The sequence below is a fragment of the Chrysochloris asiatica genome, unplaced genomic scaffold, assembly GCF_000296735.1.
Source record: "Chrysochloris asiatica unplaced genomic scaffold, ChrAsi1.0 scaffold00015, whole genome shotgun sequence".
Classification (NCBI taxonomy): Eukaryota; Metazoa; Chordata; class Mammalia; order Afrosoricida; family Chrysochloridae; genus Chrysochloris; species Chrysochloris asiatica.
The window spans coordinates 11,706,442-11,725,641 of NW_006408533.1; the positions used below are offsets into that span (position 1 = coordinate 11,706,442).

The window sequence follows — 19,200 nt, forward strand, 5'->3', positions numbered from 1 at the left end:
AATGTAATGTATTATTGTGTTTTTGGTGAAGGCATACACAGTAGTTTGGATTTTCAAATTTCTTCCTGATTCATGAGCATTCTGAATATTTCCATTCTGGGTTTCCCATTTCTAATCTAGTTTCCCTGGCCTGTCACAGTCTTGTTTTTGTTTTAAAGTAATTGCTGACCATTTGGTCCCAGATAGATGATTTTCTAAATGAGCACAGTGTTCACAAGTGATATTCTTTATTTTTGGTCAATATGTACTTTGAGAAATGATTATTAAAAGCATTTGTAATAAACATAATCCCTTAACTCTAACATTGAGTTTTGAATTTTGTTTCTTTCGTCTTTAGTATTCAGCACATATTGAGGAAAACACATTAAGTTCTGAGTTACTTCGATTTCAAGTAATAGATTTGGATGAAGAGTTCACAGATAATTGGCTTGCAGAATATTTCTTTACCTCTGGAAATGATGGGAATTGGTTTGAAATACAAACTGACCCCAGAACTAATGAAGGCATCCTGAAGGTGATTAAGGTATGAACTGGCTTCATTTTAATGGTAAAAATAACCTATATTAACCAAATCTATAAATAAACTTTATTTATTTATTAATAATGATACCAATTCATTATAAGAAACTTAGAAAACACGTAAAATAGAATGGTTTTTAAAATCACCATATAGCTCGCATTGAGAGTACAGATATTCTGTACACTAAGCACTGGACTTCGAACCACAAGGCTGGTGGACCAAGCCCACCCACCAACTGCTCTGTGGGAGAAAGATGTAAATCCACAAAGATTTACAGCCTCAGAAAAGGCTTTACAGGGTCATTATGAATCGAAACAGACTCCAGGTAACTAACAACATAGCCCCGTTAATTAAAGACAATCTCGTTAAAAACTTGGTTTACTTGCTTTCAGGCTTTCACACTACCTATAATAAACACAGTTGTGGCACTGCAGCTGCTCCTCAGAAACCCTATACAAGGTAGCTAGGAGTCGGAACAGGCTTGATGACACTTAACAATAACATAGTAAACACAGGTATACAAATCATATAGCTAGTTAGTAATATTTGTGTGTTTCTAGATATGCATATTTTAAGCCCAAGAAAGTAAAATATGTTTTGTTTTTACTTAATCTCATTCACCCTCTACAATTGGATTGAAGTTTAGGAAGAGATAACTTAGGGAAATATGGTTCATGAAATTGCCAGTCTATTTGACATTAATTAGTGGTCGTGGTATGGTTCAAAGTCCAGTGCTTATTGTACAGACTATATGTAGTGGTGGTGGGAGGAATGTCTTTCCCTAGGAAGTGGGAATGTATAAACAAAATCTGCAGGATAAAAAATAATTGAATAAAACTTCTATTTAACATGCCTGCATTCAAACTGCCCATCTACTATTTCTTAAGAAAGTGTTTTCCTGGATATGGGGCCGGGTTGGGGTGTGTGTGGCGGGGGATGCCGTAGAGTTGGTTCCAACTCATAACGACCCTGTAGGGGTTCTGAGGCTATAAATCTTTACGGGAGCAGAAAGCCTTCCCCGTGGAACAGTTGGGAGTTTTGAAGTGCTGACCTTGAAGTTAGCAGCTCAACTCATAACAACTATGGTACCAGAGCTCATTCCTGGATATGGTACGGACTAAAATAAGTAGCCATCTTTTGGAGACATTCTTTGATGTAAATCATTGGATTATATGGTAGCTTCTTTCTTGAATTCCTTGAGTCCAGTACAGTGACAACTATTACATTCCTTTAAAAAAGGGATTGCTGTGAGTTGTGTAAGCTGTTCTTCATTATTCTATTTTTCATTAAAAATGTTACAGTCATCTTCACCTGTAAGGGTCTTATTATAAGCACCCATTAGGGCCCATTACTTCCTAATCTGCATTCATATTATCCATTGTTCCAAACAAGAAACTTGGGTTCTATCCTTGAATGATGACATTTCAACAGCTAGTCCTTAGATGACTTTCCCATGCAGCTAGGGTTAATAACTATTTGCCAGCCTTTAAGATGCATTTCACCATCTTCAGAATAATATATAAAACCATGCACCATCTACAGCTAAAACATTCCCTATCATATTAAATGTTCCCTGGTGTAGGATAAGCACTGGACAGCTGACCGCAAGGTTGGCAGTTCAAACCCACCAGCCACTCCTGAAGCAAAAGATAGTGATTTCTTTTCCAGTAAAGATTTACAGCCTCGGAAACCTTATACAGGATCTCAATAAGTCAGAATCAACTTGATGGCAGTGAGTTTTGGTGTGTCAATTCAATCTGGGTCTTTGCAAGGGCTTTCGCCTCTGCCTGGATGGTTCCTCATCTTCCTTCATAACTTAGTTTAAAGGAAAATCTTTCTGAAGAGTTGACTAACTCTCCCAAATAGCTGTATGAGCATACGTCAAAAAGTATTGTTTCTAGGGTTCCAGTTCACATATGCATAGGTTTATTCCTAACAAAACATGTTTAAACATGTCTCAGTCAACAATGGAAGGCGGCAGACGATTTCTTTCAGTAATACACTTGTCTCCGTCTCAGAGTCGTGGATATTGATGTTCATATGTCCCATTAATCCATTGTGTTAATTAACTTCAAGCATCTTCAATTCTCGACAGTCTTCTTTCTTCTGCACATGGAAAAACCAATAACTGCACCTTAGATGGCTGCTCATGAGTTTTTAACGTCCCAGACACTACTCACCAAAGTAGGATGTAGAACACTGTCTTTGTGGACTCTGTTGTGCCAATTGACCACGATATCTCCTGAGACTCTGGTCCTAAGTCCCCAGGCTCCATAGCTGCCATTTTTAGGAATGTATTACGATTGACAATTTGAACCCAAACAGCAGTGCTGCATAACAAAGGCCTGGTGATGCACTGCCATAAAAATCACAGAGAAGAAAACACTATGAGCAGTTCCACTTTGTAACACCTTGGATTATCTTCAGTTAAAACCAACTCAACAACAATATATTGTGTATTGTGGACCTCCAACAACCTGATGGAGACAAGTTTTTTTTTGTTCATATTGTTTTTACTTTTCCAAAACTTGGAACTTGCAGACCATTGAAATTGAGTAAAATGCTCTAAATTACACAGCTAGTAATAGCATAACTAGGGTTTAAATTTATGACCACAAAATTTTGGGGGTTTCCCACTCTACTACATAGTTTAAAGAGATAGAAATTATATTGCTAGTAGAAAGAGGTATTGTTTTTTGTAAACATCATTTACCAAACTGAGGTCTTGTGAATTAGAAATTCTACAGCTTTCTTTAACACAATATTATAGTGATTTATAAAGTCATCTTATTACATAGAAATAAAACAGCATCTAGCATAGAATTCTTTTGTCATCTTCTGGTTTTGCTGGTTCCTATTTTTGTGACACTTCTGTCCTTCTAATTTTATATTTACTCCAGGCACTAGATTACGAACAACTGCAAAGTGTGCAATTTAGTATTGCCGTCAAAAACAAAGCTGCATTTCACCAATCAATAAGCTCTCAGTATCGAGTGCAGTCAACCCCAGTCACAATTCAGGTAGTAAATGTGAGAGAAGGACTTATATTCCGTCCTGCTTCCAAGAAATTCATTGTGCAGAAAGGTATAAGTAGTAAAAACCTGATCAATTATGTCCTGGGAACGTATCAAGCCATTGATGAAGACACTGGGAAGGCTGCTTCATCCGTCAAGTAAGACAATTTTTACATCTTATTATTCCTTTATGGGGACTCCTGATGTGGCACTGTAGTATCAACACTGGACTGCTAATGATAAGGTTGGTGGTTCAAACCTACCAGTCACTCCTTGAAAATCCTATACAGGATTGCTGTGAAACACTGCCCGGTCCTGCAGTATCTTCACAATTGTTACTTGAGCCCACTACTGTGCATAAACTATGATAAGCCAGGAATAATAAGATAAACAAGTGACCAAGATAAATAACTGGATAACCCAAGAAAAACCATAAAGTAAAATCATTAAAATATTTACCTACTTGTCACTTACTGACTTGCTCATTATCCATCATTTTGCTTTTACAACCACAGTAAAAAATAAATAAAATCTACTATTCAACTCTTTTGTGCATTAATAACATATGTTGTGCAGTAATGAATGCCAAGGTGTAAGGCAAGGGTAGTACGCTGTGATGGTTCAGGCTGTGTCAACGAGGCTGGGCTATGATTCTCACTTGTTTGCCAATTATGAAACGATGCACTCATCCTCCATTCTGTGATCTGATGTGGTTATCCTTGGTTTTGCACAATGCCAATTTTCAAATAATGACCTGTTTTTGGAACCCAACTATGTCAATAAGTGAGGAATGGGGGTATTGCGCTGTAAGCAAGAACAATACAAGTTAAAGTGAAAACGAAAAGAAGATGCCTTAGCCTGTCTAAAGAGATCAGGAAAAAACTGGCAGAAACTTTCCTATTTCTTAAATGTCATATATTAAATCTAAAAAGAGCCACTTTCAAGAAATACATACCATTTCGTATTTGAAAAAATTATTACTGTTTTTTATTATTAAACAGATATTTAATGGGACGTAACAATGGTGGCTTGCTTATTGTTGACTCAAAAACGGCTGAAATAAAATTTATCAAAAATATAGATCGGGATTCTACTTTCATAGTTAACAACACAATCACAGCTGAGATTCTGGCCATAGATGGTAAGAAACATATTTCATTCATTTTCAGAGAAATGTTACTTCAACTGGCATTTCTTCATGAATAGAAAATTATGAATAGGAATACGGCGCAAAGCACTAAGGGAAACAACATAAATGACTCATGATATCATTACCAACAGCTTTTAGTCTCTTGTTTCCCATTATTAGTGTTTTAAATTGTATTCTACAATAAACTTTTACCCCTTAAATAACAAGAACAAATGGTGGTTTATTCCAAATAATTTGGCTCAAATTTTAGAAGCAAAAATTGTTGACACCATGCTAGGTTCATTGTGTACAACGCATTCACGAAAGCCATTATGTCTGAGCTGGTTTCATTTGTAGTTAGTGAATTCAGCAGCTTACAGGCTGTGGTGTCAAGCATGTTAAATATACAGCGTGACTAAGTAGAGACATTAGCCAATTTGCTTAATTTGAATTTATTTTTTACCAGCTGTTTTAATAGGTTGGTATTTTCTCACTTCTGAGAATAGCAAATATAATTTTTTATGAGCAGACACACTAATTTGTCTACACGAAGCAAATTTTAAGAATTCATTATTTTTTACAACTTGTTTTTAATATTTCTTTAAAATGTTATTCTTTACAGAAAACACTGGAAAGACTTCTACTGGCACTGTATACGTTGAAGTACCTGATTTTAATGTAAATTGTCCAACAGTTGTCCTCGAAAAGCAAGTAATTTGTAGTTCAAAACCTTCGGTTGTTGTCTCAGCTAGAGTACTGAACAGTGATAAATACACTGGTCCCTACACTTTTTCACTGGAGGAGCAACCTTTAAAATTGCCAGCTGTGTGGAGCATCACAACAGTAAATGGTGAGTAATTTTAAATTTGCTTTTACAAAGGAAAGTTGTTGATTCATTGTTTTTCCAGAAGGATAAGAGAGAGAACTTATCTGGAAGCAGATCCTTTCCAAGGGTAACTGAAAATTTCTTTGCAATGGGCATGTGGTCCTCATCTTATTAATTTCTTCACAGTATGAAAGAGAAAAGGAATGATATATGTTACCACCATGTAATATTTTCTGCTTTTTTTTGTAAATATCTGATTTTTCAAATATTTTCATGTCTCTAGGATGTTATTTCTTAATACCACACAGCAAAACATAAATGAGTCATCTATGTATTTTATTACAGAGCTGTTGAGATTTCTAAATACCTAAACGTTTCTAAACTGAACAGGCTGTGAGCAATCATGCTGTACTTGGCAACTGAACTGATTGAGACACATGGGAAGGGGTAGTTAGTCTTCTATCAGTTAAGGACTTCAAAAGCATGATGGACTCAAACTCATAAATCTATTCATGAATGGGAAAAAGCTGATCTATCCTTTTTTTCCCCTCATCTTTATCATTGCTAATTTTACGTGTCCTATGTTTTCCAGGAATTGAATAGACACAAACATTAGGATTAATAAGAACGTTCTGAATTTTATAGTTACCATCAGGCCAGGTCTCTGAGTCCTTTGTGAACTAACACACATTCCCATGGCTTTTTTCTGAATCTATCTTACTTCCTCTCATGACCTTGGTCTATGGTACCTCATAGAGATCAGCAGCTGCCAGAGTTATTAAAGGTATCTAGTTCTACTTGGCTTTATTCCCTTGAGCCTTACAGATCCTGGTATAAAGATATAGCTCCACATTATTCATGTACCATTTGGCTGCAACTGGATTTACTTGCTACAGAAATATCAGAAATAATTAGGACATGACACTCAATGTATTGCTTGGGTGATGCTGGGCAAGGCAACATTGGTGGGACTGGGCAGGCAATGCTCAAGGTCAAAAGGGCATGATGAGGTAAAAAAAAAAAAAAAAGGATTCAAGCAACTCAATACAGGGCTCACAGGAGCAGTTGCTGGAATTCCGCTTAGAAATGGCAATGTAGTAATGCAGAATGGAGAGTCAGAGGAGGATCAGCCATGGCCACAATGGAATCTTCCACAATGAGACCTAGTCTCATGGGATGAGAATGAACAGGAATAGTTGATGTAGCAGTGGCCAAAGCAGAAGCTTGGTCTTAGTCAAGCAGGAAAACACAGAGGGAGGGAGAAGGCACACACTCAGAGCCCAGGGTTGGCCAAACATACTAGACAGTGGTTATGCCCCCAAGAGAGGGGAGCTGCTATTTAAGTGATACCCATCTCATTCAGAAAACCAGGGAAAATTAGGTCATCATGGGGGAGAATAATGGGCCCTTCTGGACAAAGATGAGGACAAGGGGGCTGGTGCAAACACATTTGCCAAACCGAGCACATTATAACTAATATAAATGTGCTTCAAACCTTATCTTACTATCAGGGGACAATGGGGACAACGATCTCTAGGGCAACTCTAGCTGCGATGGAAAAATTAAGTCATTTTCAAAACAAAATCAGCCTTGTCCAACTACTGATTTCTGGATTGTTTATCGATAGCTACCTCAGCTCTGCTAAGAGCCCAGCAACAGATATCTCCTGGAGTATACACAGTCTTCCTCACAGTCAGGGACAGGCAGAACAGGTGGTGCAACACACCTGAGAGCTTGACTCTGGAAGTCTGTGAGTGTGACAACAGGGACGTCTGTGGAACTTATGATCCAAGCAAAGACCCTGGGCCCACTTACGGAAAGCGATCATCAGTGAAGCTGGGACCTGCCGCCATTGGCCTGATATTCCTTGGTCTTCTGCTATTGCTGTGTAAGTACATGGTTTCTTCATTCTGTTTATAATGACATGTCGGCACTTGTGCTTGCATTGCCCATGCTCATTTCTGCAAAGCAGGCAGAGCTGTGTTCCTGTTGTTTTATAGATAAAGAGATTAAGAAATGCATTTTCAAGACGAATCTGAAATGGTTAGCTTGCCACTTACTAACAATTTGTGCTTATAATTCATCAAATCAAGTTATTCTTTTTTAAAGATATTTACAAAAGAACACCAGAAGGTGGGAAGAATAAATCAGATCCACTCTTTTGTACTAAAAGTAATGTACCAGTACAGCCAACTCTGACTCATCGTGATCCCATGTGGGTGAGAATACAACTAAGCTCCGTAGGATTTTCAGTGGCTGATATCTTCAGAACTATAGTTAGTCCCTGACTTACACTGTGTTCAAGTTACAACAAGCCGCACTTACAACCTTCTGGGTTTTATTTCATTTGTACATTTTATCATTAGTAATATGTGCTACATATAATGTTACAGTGCATACTTTGTTAGCATTCTCAGGTGTTCACTCAATTTTATGATGTACTGTTAACTGCACTGCCGTATAGCAGGCCACATAGTTATGGCCTGATCTTTAATGAAATCTGTCAGTAATCAGTGTCAGTTGAGGCCTGTAATGAATAGAAAGTTGGGCAATATTCACCTCTAATGACATATAATAACAGTCATCACAACTCCAACTTCATTGTTATGACACAAATGCTGATTTCATTGAAAACAAGGCCTACAGCATGATCTTATTCAACATTTCGTACCATAAGAAGCATGTTAGTTTCAAGTCTACTTGCTCGAGTTTCTATAATAGTAACATCTGCACTCCCTACACCCTCAGCAATATGTCTAGCAAAAGAAGTAATATCACTGATCAGATTTATAAAGATACTGATAATAAAAGACACTCATGAAAAGTACCACAACTCATCTGTCAGTTTGTCATATTGTGTTGGCTAGTGTGTTGCTGGGATGCTAGAAGCTATGACACTGGTATTTTAAATACCAACAGGGTCACCATGGTGAACATGTTTCAAGTGATCTTTCAGACTAGCACAGACAAGGACGAAGGAGAGGCTGACTACTTCTGAATGTTTAGCCACCAAAAATCTTATGAATAGCAATGGAACACTTTCAGATAGCTCCAGAATACTGAATATCAAAACATGATGAACAGCACCAGAATACTGTCAGTTATAGTGCCGGAAGATGGACCCCTCAGGTTAGAAGGCACTCAAAATATGAATGGGTATAAGTTGCCCTATTGAAGTAGAGTTGACCATGATGACACAGATGGAGTAAAGTTTTCGGAACCTTCATTGGCTCATGGAGTACAACTCAAAATGAGGAGAAATAACTGTAAGCATCCACTATAATCAGAACATGGAATGTATGAAGTATGAATCTAGAAAAGCTTTAATGTGTCAAAAATGTTGTGGAATGCATAAAGATCAATATTCTGGAGTCTTGATATGATACTGAGGGTTAAGGCACTGGACTATAAAGTCGGTTTGAACTGCAAGATGGGTAGTTCAAGCTCACCAGCTTCTCTTTAGAAACCCTATACAGGGTCACTATGAGTCAGAACCGGCTTGATGGCACTTAACAACAACACTAACAACAAAGATCAATATCCTAGGCATTAGTGAGCTAAAATAGACTGGTATTGGGCATTTTTAATTTGGCGATCACATGGTTTACTATACCAGAAACAACAAATAGAAGAGGAATGGCATTGCATTCATCATCAAATAGAACATTTCAAGATCTATCTTAAAGTATAACTCCATCTGTGATGGGATAACATCCATATACCTACAAAGAAGACCTGTTAATACCACTATTACTCAAATTTAAGCACCAAACGCTAAAGTTAGTGATGACGAAATTGAAGAATTCTACCAAATTCTTAGTCTTAAATTGATCAAGCTTGCAGTCAAGATGCATTGATAATTACTGGTGATTGGAATGTAAATGTTGGAAACAAAGAGGAAGGATCAGCAGTTAGAATACATGGCCTTGGTGATAGAAAGGATTCTGGAGATCATATGATAGAATTGTGCAAACCAATGACTTCTTCATTGCAAATACCTTTCTAAAACAATATGAAAGCCAACTACACACATGGACTTCACCAGATGGAATACACAGAATATAATTGACTATATCTTTGGTAAGAGACAGTGGAAAAACTTTGTATCATCAGCCAAAACAAGGTCAGGAACAGACTATGGAACAGACCACGAATTGCTCATATGCAAGTTCAGACTGAAGCTGAAGAAAATTAAACAACTCCACAAGAGCCAAAATATTACCTTGAACATAACCTACCTGAATTTATAGATCATCTGAAGGACAGATTTGATACATTACACACTAATGACTCAAGATCAGAAGAGTTGTAGGATGACATCAAGAGCATCACACAGGAAGACAAGAAAGAAGGAAAAGACCAAAATGGATGTCAGAAGAGGCTCTGAAGCTTGCTCTCCAGTGTAGAGATGCTAAAGTAAATGGAAAACATGAGGAGGTAAAAGAACTGAACAAAACGTTTTAAAGGGCAGCTCCAAACAACAAAGTCAAGTATGAAATTTAATGCTTGACTTTGTTGTTTGAAGCTGCCCTTTAAGTTGGATCTTGGCTAAAAGCAGATATGCTTTATTGACTATGCAAAGGTTTCTCACTGTGTGGATTATGACAAACTTTGGATAGCACTGTAAGCAATGGGTATTCCAGCACACTTAATTGTACTCATGAATAACATTTATGGAGACCATGAAGCAGTTATTGGAACAGAACAAGGAGACACTGAATGGTTTAAAATCAGGAAAAATATACACCAGAGTTATATTCTCTCACCACACTTACTCCATCTGCATACTGAGCAAATAATCTGAGAAACTGGATAATATGAAGAAGAATGTGGCATCAGGATTGGAGGAAGATTCATTAACAACCTGTGATAATGCAGATGATAAAATCTTGCTTGCTGGAAGCTAAGAGGACTTAAAATACTGATGAATATCAAAGATCACTGCCTTCAGTATGGATTGCACTTCACTGTAAAGAAAACAAAACTCTTCATCACTGGACCAATAAATAGTATCATGATATATGGGGGAAAGATTGGCATTGTTAAAGACTTCCTTTTGCTTAGATCCACTATCAATACTCATAGAAGTAGCAGTCAAGAAATCAAACAATGTATTGTGATAGGCAAATCTGCTTCTTAAGACCTTTTTAAAGTGTTCAAGAGCAAAGATGTCAGTGTGAAAACTAAAGTGTACCTGACCCAACTCATGGTATTTTCAATCGCCTCATACGCACATGAAACTTGCTCAAGAAATAAGGAAGACCATAGAATAATTGATGCATTTAATTACAGTTTTGAAGAAGAATATTGAAAGTACCATGGGCTATCAGAAGAATAAACAAATTGGTGTTGGAAGAAGTACAGCCAGATTGCTCATTAGAAGCCAGGATTGCGAGACATAGCTTCTCATACTTAAGACATATTATCAGTTGGGACCAATCCCTGGAGAAGGACATCATGGTTGAAAAGAAAAAGACCACCAACTAGATGTATTGGCCCAGTGGCAGCAGAAATGGGCTCAAGTGTAACTAAGAGTGTGAGGATGATGTAGGACCACCTAGTGTTTCCTTCTATTATTCATAAAGTCACTATGAGTTGGAACTGACACGATGGCACCTAATAACAACAACAACTCCTACACTAAGATTTGCTTCATGTGATCCTACCATTTGCAAAATGCCTTTTTTTTTTTTTCATTTTGTGCAACACAGAATATACATTCTTCAAGTTTATAGAAACATACTTACACTTTAAAAAACTTTTACGTAGGTATGTAGATACCAAATACACATTGCACATTAGTGACTGACAAATTTTTAAAAAATAGTTATGCCCAACTGAAAATATTAACTATCCAAGTGTACATTGTTGTTGTTGTGAAGTGCCATCAAGTTGGTTCTGACCCATAGCGACCCTGTATAGGGTTTCTGAGGAGTGACTGGTGAGCTTGAACCGCCGACCTTTCAGTTCAAATGGCTTTGCAGTTTGGTGCATTAACCCACAGTGCCACACCAGGACCCTTTAAAGTGACTTTGTCAAATTGAAAGTGCAATCCTTTCCACACATATAATAAAGTCATAGAATCGAGGATGGCAGTAAATACAGTCAGTCTGAAGAAGTCTCATTTATATGAACATTATATTACATTCTATAAACTATATCAAATATGTTCTATAAAAAAATCCAAACCCATTGCAACTGAGTTAATTTCCATTAATAGCAACCTTATCAGAGTAGAACCGTCTCATAGGTTGTCCAAGACTAACATGTTTCCAGAAGCTGACTGCCACATATTTCTTCCACAGTGTGACTTGTTATTTTTGTAAAGTACATTTGAGTCAGTTTTAACTCACAGCAACCCTATATAGGGTTTCTATGAAGTAGTCGGTGACTTTGAATTGCTGACCTAGTGATTCAAACACGTCTTAGACTACTAGGACTTCTAGTGGAGTCAAACTGCTGACCTTTGTGTAGTTAGTGGAGTCCTGATGTGGCACTGTAGGATAATGTGCTGGACCACAAAGTCGGCTGTGAACCGCAAAGTTAGTTGTAAACCACAAGGCTGGTGATTCAAACCCACCAGCTGCTCCTTTGAAACCTTATACAGGGTTAGTATGAGTTGGTATGAGCACTTAACAACCAAAGTTTCATTTAGTTAGCAGCCAAGTGCTTTAACCACTGCAATACCAGGGCTCCTTAAATTATGTCTAATCTATTTTATTTTATATATGTGACCTACATTTTTCATTCAAAATATAAAACCAAAAATCTAGAACCCACTGCCATCTAGTTGACTCTGACTCCTCACAATCCTATAGGACAGAATAGTGGTGTGGTGCTGTGGGTTAATGCACTGGACTACAAAGTCAAGTTGAACCACAAGGTCCGTGGCTCAAGGTCACCAGCTGTTTCTTAGAAACTCTATACAGAGTTGCTCTGGGTCAGAACTGACGGGACGGCACCAAGCAACAACAACATATATAAGACTGCCTTAATTTGCATAACAGATATAGCCCATTCTAACAATTCCACATAGTAATCTCTGCAGTTCTTGACCTGAATTAATTCATTAAATCCTACAAGTCTGAGGTCAGAGCCCATGCTTTAAACCCCACACTGAGTTAACTGTAAGTGGATAGTTGAAACTGTAGGCTTCAGTTGATCTTGGGCAGGGGAAATAGGGGAGGGAGGAGAGACACTAATCAGAGAGCTTGGGAAGTACCTGCTTTCAAGAAAATGCATTCCCCTCTGTGTTCATTAGCAGATGGCATAGCATTAATTTTTATTGCCAAGATGGGACTGATATGCACAAAAGGAATGACCATTCCTCAGCCAGGAAATCCTTCCAAGCTGTTGTTGTTGTTGTTGTGTACCATTGAGTCAGTTCTGACCCATAGTGACTCTGTATAGGGTTTCCACGGAGCAGCTGGTGAGCTTGAACTGCCAACCTTGTGGATCAAACCACCTTTGCAGTCCAGCGCATTAACCCACAGCGCCACACCAGCGAATCTTAAATCATAATTAAGAGTGCATTGACGAGCTTTTAGCAGGTCGTCATTCTCATTGCTGACGGAATTTTATGGAGAGTTTTCTAGTCAGTTCAGTGGTCAGAATTAACTCAAAACATTTAGCTCTGTTACTGCTTCGAATCCTTCATAAAATAAAAAACAAATTTCCAAACAAATCTACAACTCTTGGTGGTTAATTACTGTTTACTGTGGCACAGTGGATCAGCACTGGACTGTGAACCACAAGTCCGGCAGTTCAAACTCACCAGCTGTGCATCAGAAACCCTATACAGTGTCATTACGAGTTGGAACCAACTTGATGGCACTTAACAACAACACGAGGTCATTGGGGACCTAGTGTTAATGTGCTGGACTGCAAAGTAGACTTGAACCCCAAAGTTGGAGGTTCAAGGTCACCAGATGCTCCTCGGCAAACCGATTCAACGGTACTTAGCAATAGCAACAAGACATCATTAGAAACCAGATTACTGAAGCAGTATCCCATCCACATAAAAATCTTAGCCGTCCAGCTATGCACTCACCTGGTACAATATCCATGGTCTCAGTATCTACAAACAAATGCAATAATATAACAGAAATATATAGAGAATAAAGTTTGAGAAACCAAACAACTGTATTTATAATTCATTAAAAGGAGCTCTGGTAGCAGAGTGGTTACGAATTGGCCTGCGAACCTCAAGGTCAGCAGTTTGAAACTACCAGCCGCTCTGCGGGAGAAAGATGAGGCTTTCTGCTTCCATAAAGACTTACAGCCTCGGAAACCCTGTACAGTTGGACTGACTCCAAGACACACCACCACCAAACAGTGCCTAGCTTAAGATAATATACACGAAATAAGACTGATTTGATCTGTTGCCTTCAATTCCATGTTGTTGTTAAGTGCCGCTGAGTGAGTTCTGACTCATAGGGACCCTGCATCAGGTTTCCAAGAAGCAGCTGGTGTACCTGAACTGCTGAACTTGCAGTTCAAACTGACCATGCAATCCAATGCTTTCTCCCACAGCACACCTAATGTGCTAAATTCATCAAATTTTATTCTGAAGAAGCTAAATTTTCATTACTGCAAGAACTATCCATAACCATTTAAACTGTAATGCTTCTGATAACTGTCAAGTCAAATCGTTTCCATGGGATTCAAATGTTCTGATACTTTATTTTGTTTTGCTTTGTTTTGTTGCTAGTGATCCCCCTTCTGCTGTTGGCATGTGACTGGGGGATGGGTCCTCTAGGGGGAATGGCAAGTGGCTTCATCCCAGTTCCTGATGGTTCAGAAGGAACAATTCAACAGTGGAAAATTGAAGGAGCCCAACCTGAAGACAAAGTGAGTATCCAGTTTGCAAAGGATTTATTTCAATCACAATGAAAATGATCAACTGTGTATTGAGATAGGAAAAGGGGGAAACAGAAGTGTAAACAAGAGACTTCTTGAAACTCAGATTAAGTCAATGCTGCAATGGATGCAGCCTTTTAGAACTGTAGCTTTTCAACTTCTATGTCAAAGTACAAAAATGGTCACGCTTGTAAGAATTTGAGTTTCTTGTAATCTAACCATTTTCAAAAAACATTTTACCTATATTGTTATGAAATCTGATTTACTTTGAAACATTATTATTTTTTGAACATGCTTTGCAGGAAATCACTAATATTTGTGTGCCACCTATGGCAGCTAATGGATTAGAATTCATGGAAAATTCTGGTAAGTAAATATCAAATTCATTTTTTTAAGTTATAGTGGGTTAAATATGTATTCAAACATAACAAGGGCTTGAATTTTTTCCCCAATAATTTACATATATGTACACATGGCAGGAGAGGTTACTGCTGAAATAAATTTAATAATCACTATTATTCAAAGCCTGGTGTGGTACAGTAAGATAAGTTGGACAGCTAACTACAAGGTGGATGGTTCAAACTCACCAGCAGCTCCTTGGAAACCCTATACAGGGCTGCTGAGAGTTGAAATCAACTCAATGGCACTTAACAACAACAATTAAATTCCATGACATTATGTCTGGCTTTAATAAGTTAATTTGTCTATTAATATCATCATTTTTTATATCTGGAGAGTTATTATAATTTTCCAAATTTTAATAAACTGGTTGGTGTATGGCTTTCAGGAAGTCAGTTACTAATTTTTTTAATTCACTGTGACTCATGGCAATCTTATGTGTAACAGAAGAAAACACTGCCTAGTCCTGCACCATCTTCAATCCTGTATCAGAAATGTTCTCCTGTGCTGGTATTTGAAAAATTGGCAGCATATATTCCAGCATCAAAGTAATGTGAAAATCAGTAGAGTACAACAAAGTGAAAGAAAGGTGGTGTTTCACACATATAGGAAAATACAACAAACATCTATGCACCTGCCACCCAACTTTGTCTATTCTACCATGTGGTCAGATTTGTAGTTAAAGCCTCAGACGTGAACATTCTCAATCCTGTTCTCTTCCTTCCTTCCCTGGAAGTAGCACTATCCTAATTCATATTCAATTACTACGTCTTGTACTCAGCATGATCCATGTTAACGAATTGGTGAAACTGCATACTTCTTTGTTTTTTTTACCATGTTGACTATTTTGTTTAACTAAAATCACAATGCCACAACTAAGGTGTAAGCCAGAGAGACAGTAAGAACTGATGCATAATATTAGGATATTACTTAACTCTACACTAATCAATTGATTGAATTTTAGCGTCCAGTCTGCAAAGTCACCATAAATTCTCACTAAATATCTAACTGCCTGTTTTCGTCAGTGACCCCATGTCTTAGCTGCTTCTCCCACTACAATCACACACAATTATACAAGGACTATAATCAGAATACTTCAGTAACATCACATTGCATAAAACTGTAATGTAAAGGTAAAGCAAGAATAATCACGTTCAGTAAATTTTCATTGTGTACCTAGAATCCAAATTAGCCTCTGCTACTTTGCATGATTACATTAGGTACATTTCTCCTTTGGTTTTCCTGTTCAGCCAATATGACTATCATGCTTAATGACAATGTCTCTTTTCATGAAAACAATCAAGCTGTCATGGAAGTCAGCTTTCAGTGGTTGTTTATTGAATATTCTGTTTTTACTTTTCCATGGCTGGCTATTGTCTCTGAAAATCTATTTCCTTTGTATATTTTTTTCTTTAAATCAGAGTTTTTCTTTAAATCAATTTCTAGTCTTCTCTGTTACTCTTACATGACAAGAGAGTCAGGTGCCATATCACTGCAAGACACAAAATTCTATTTTCTCCCACTTATTTACTTGACAACCACTCAAGGGTGTCCAAGACCAGTCAAAATAAAACAAACAAAAAAAATAAACAACAGCATGAATGGTTAAGGGTTAAAATCTTCCCTGATTTTAGAAGTTTGCACAAACACATATGCAGGAGCGACAGGAGCAGAAGGAGCTTCAGGCATAGAAATGACCACAAAGCTTGGAACAACTGGGGCGTCTGGCGTCCCTGGAGGATTTGCTACAGGAAATGTGTGTGCAGCCACTGCAGCCTTTGGCACGTGCTCAGCAGGACACTCCGGGACAATGAGAACAAGGCATTCCACTGGAGGAACCAACAGGGACCATGCAGAAGGCACAATAAACATGAATTTCTTGGACTCCTACTTTTCTCAGGTAATCTGGTGGGAAACTTCAATACCCTGTTATCTTATTTATACAGAGATCTTTTTATTTTTTAAGCTGTATTTCAGTGTGGCTGTTCATTTTCTTAGCTTGTTAAAATGTAAAGGAAAAGTTTCCTTTCTACCAAGATAATACCTATATTATTATTGTTTACATATTATTTTGTTACTGTTAATATTACGCCTCAGGTGGCTGCCAAAATTGTGTCATGTTCAAAAAGAAGAATGGACACAGAGACACAAAGTAAAAGAACATGGCAAGAGGCACCACATTCCTGCAAGTGGAAATATGGCTTAGAGCACAAGGCTAGCGTGGATTTTGAATCCACAGTATCATCTGAAACGATGCAAAGCAGAGCACAGTTTATTTTATATTTTCTGTGCCACAAAGGATGTTTGGATATTTATGCAAATATTTTTCTGAGATGGGGTTATAACAGTCTCCATATTTTCAAAGGTATCCATGTCCAAAAGTGTTGAAGGAGCACTGAATTAATGGCCCATAAATAAAAGGGGGGAAGAAGGGTTGGACTTGAAAGTCACTGATGGAAAGAATGATATATCAGGAAATATAGAACAGAAAAAGGAGAAGTTAAAATTGTGGGAGCTGTTTGTTTGGTGACCAAGGACAGCTGCAGGAGGAGTAGTGTGGATCTTATGGTTTGGAATTGTAACTGGGGTCAGGGTCTGTCTGACCTGGTGTCAAAGCTGATGAAGGCTGCCACAGTGTTTGAGGAGAAACTGGCAGGGAGAGCTTATTTGAAGTTAGGATTCTCAAGGTATTCTGAGGTGTCATGTGGCATCTAGGAGAGGTCCTATTCTAGGTAAGAGCTATCTCAGATGGTGCACAAAACTATTTCCCACAAACACCCCAACCACAAGCATACACTGGACATATCCACTTTGTCTAGCGAATAACCTGCAGGCATCAAACACATTTTCTATCTAGACTTAAAACTAGATAAATGTCTTCAAAATCAAGAATCAGAACATAAGTCTGTACTAGAATCAATAGAATACCAATTATATTGAGTCAATTCCAACTCATACTATCCATAAGGGACATAGTGGAACTGCCCCCTGGGATTTTGAAGGTTGTAATCTCCAAAGGATAAGCACTGGACTGTGGATCACTAGGTCAGAAGTTCAAACACTCCAGCAGCTCAACAGAAGAAAAACGAAACTGTCTGCTCCCACAAAGATTTATAGCCTCGGAAACCCAATACAGGGTGGCTATGAGTCAGAACCGACTCCATGCCACTTAACAATAACAACAATCTATACAGAGCAGACTGTCACATCTGTCTTCCACAGAGCAACTGACAGGTTCAAATTGGTGATCTTTCAATTAGAAGTCACACGCTTAACCCCCAGGCCACCAGGGCTCTCTATATCAACCACACTCTTGTCTAATCACCAGATAAATTCTGTAACAAGAATATTGATAATGCTCCAGAGACCGAGTTCATGTATTTATGGGGAAATCTTGAGCTCTGTGGACAATATTGTCTACTTCAATTGAGACGTTTCAAAAATTCCTTTCTCTACTTTTTCTCCATCTTTAGAAAGCATTTGCCTGTGCAGAGGAAGACGATGGCCTGGAAGCAAATGACTGTTTGTTGATCTATGATAATGAAGGCACGGAAGCCCCACATTCTCCTTTGGGCTCCCTGGGCTGTTGCAGTTTCATTGCCGATGACCTGGATGACAGCTTCTTGGACTCATTGGGCCCCAAATTTAAAAAGCTTGCAGACATAACTCTAGGTGTTGATGATGAAGCCCAACAATCTCAGCTACTCACCGAAAAATGTGATTTGGGGATTAACTCCCATGGCCATTCTGTAGAAAGCCAACAATCAGTAACTGTCAGGTGCACGACTTTGCAAGGTGGTCAAGGAGTTTCTACTTTGTCTGCTTCTGGGTCTGTCCTCCAACCAGCCATTTCCATCCCTGATCCTTTGCAACATGGTAACTATTTGGTATCTGAGACTTATTCAGCTTCTGGTTCTTTCGTGCAACCTTCCACTGCAGTCTTTGATCCACTTTGCACACAAAATGTTATAGTGACTGAAAGAGTAGTCTGCCCCATTGCTACCATACCTGGTAACCTCCAGGGTCCAACGGAGTTACGAGGGTCACGTAACATGATCTGTATAGAAGATCCTTGTTCCCGTTTGATATGACCAAAATGAACTGGAATGGCATGCTGGCCAAGTCTAGCTGTTTGGACCAAACTATACAGAGTATTATATCAAAACTCACTGTACTATTCTAATTTGGCACTTATTGGCTACTTTTATGAACTGGTCATAATAATGATTTAAGTTTTTTAGTTCAGACTCCAAAACTGGATTTGTGGTCACTGTTAAGCCTCAAATACTACTCCAATTGTAGTAAGTCTCAATGTTTTTCAAAAAAAAAAAAAATTAGGGTCGTATTTAGCAAGATATTTTCCTAAAAATTTGAAAACTTTTGTTTTTGCAGTGCCAATGGAAAACTTGAAAATAGTAGATTGTGTGTTAGTGGATTAAGCACTTGGAGTCAA

The 19,200-nt window shown here is 38.1% G+C and overlaps 1 protein-coding gene across 1 annotated transcript in view; it reads left to right on the forward strand.

The window, feature by feature from the left end:
- The window catches only part of DSG3 (desmoglein 3), a 71,170-nt gene extending 52,332 nt beyond the window's left edge, over positions 1-18,838 (forward strand). Inside the window, exons 8-16 of the mRNA XM_006835128.1 lie at positions 338-523; positions 3,421-3,692; positions 4,536-4,675; positions 5,286-5,513; positions 7,117-7,377; positions 14,200-14,339; positions 14,651-14,714; positions 16,382-16,647; positions 18,221-18,838. Coding sequence (XP_006835191.1) covers positions 338-523; positions 3,421-3,692; positions 4,536-4,675; positions 5,286-5,513; positions 7,117-7,377; positions 14,200-14,339; positions 14,651-14,714; positions 16,382-16,647; positions 18,221-18,838 — 2,175 coding nt within the window. The remainder of the gene's footprint in view (positions 1-337; positions 524-3,420; positions 3,693-4,535; positions 4,676-5,285; positions 5,514-7,116; positions 7,378-14,199; positions 14,340-14,650; positions 14,715-16,381; positions 16,648-18,220) is intronic.
- Positions 18,839-19,200: the final 362 nt, after the last annotated feature.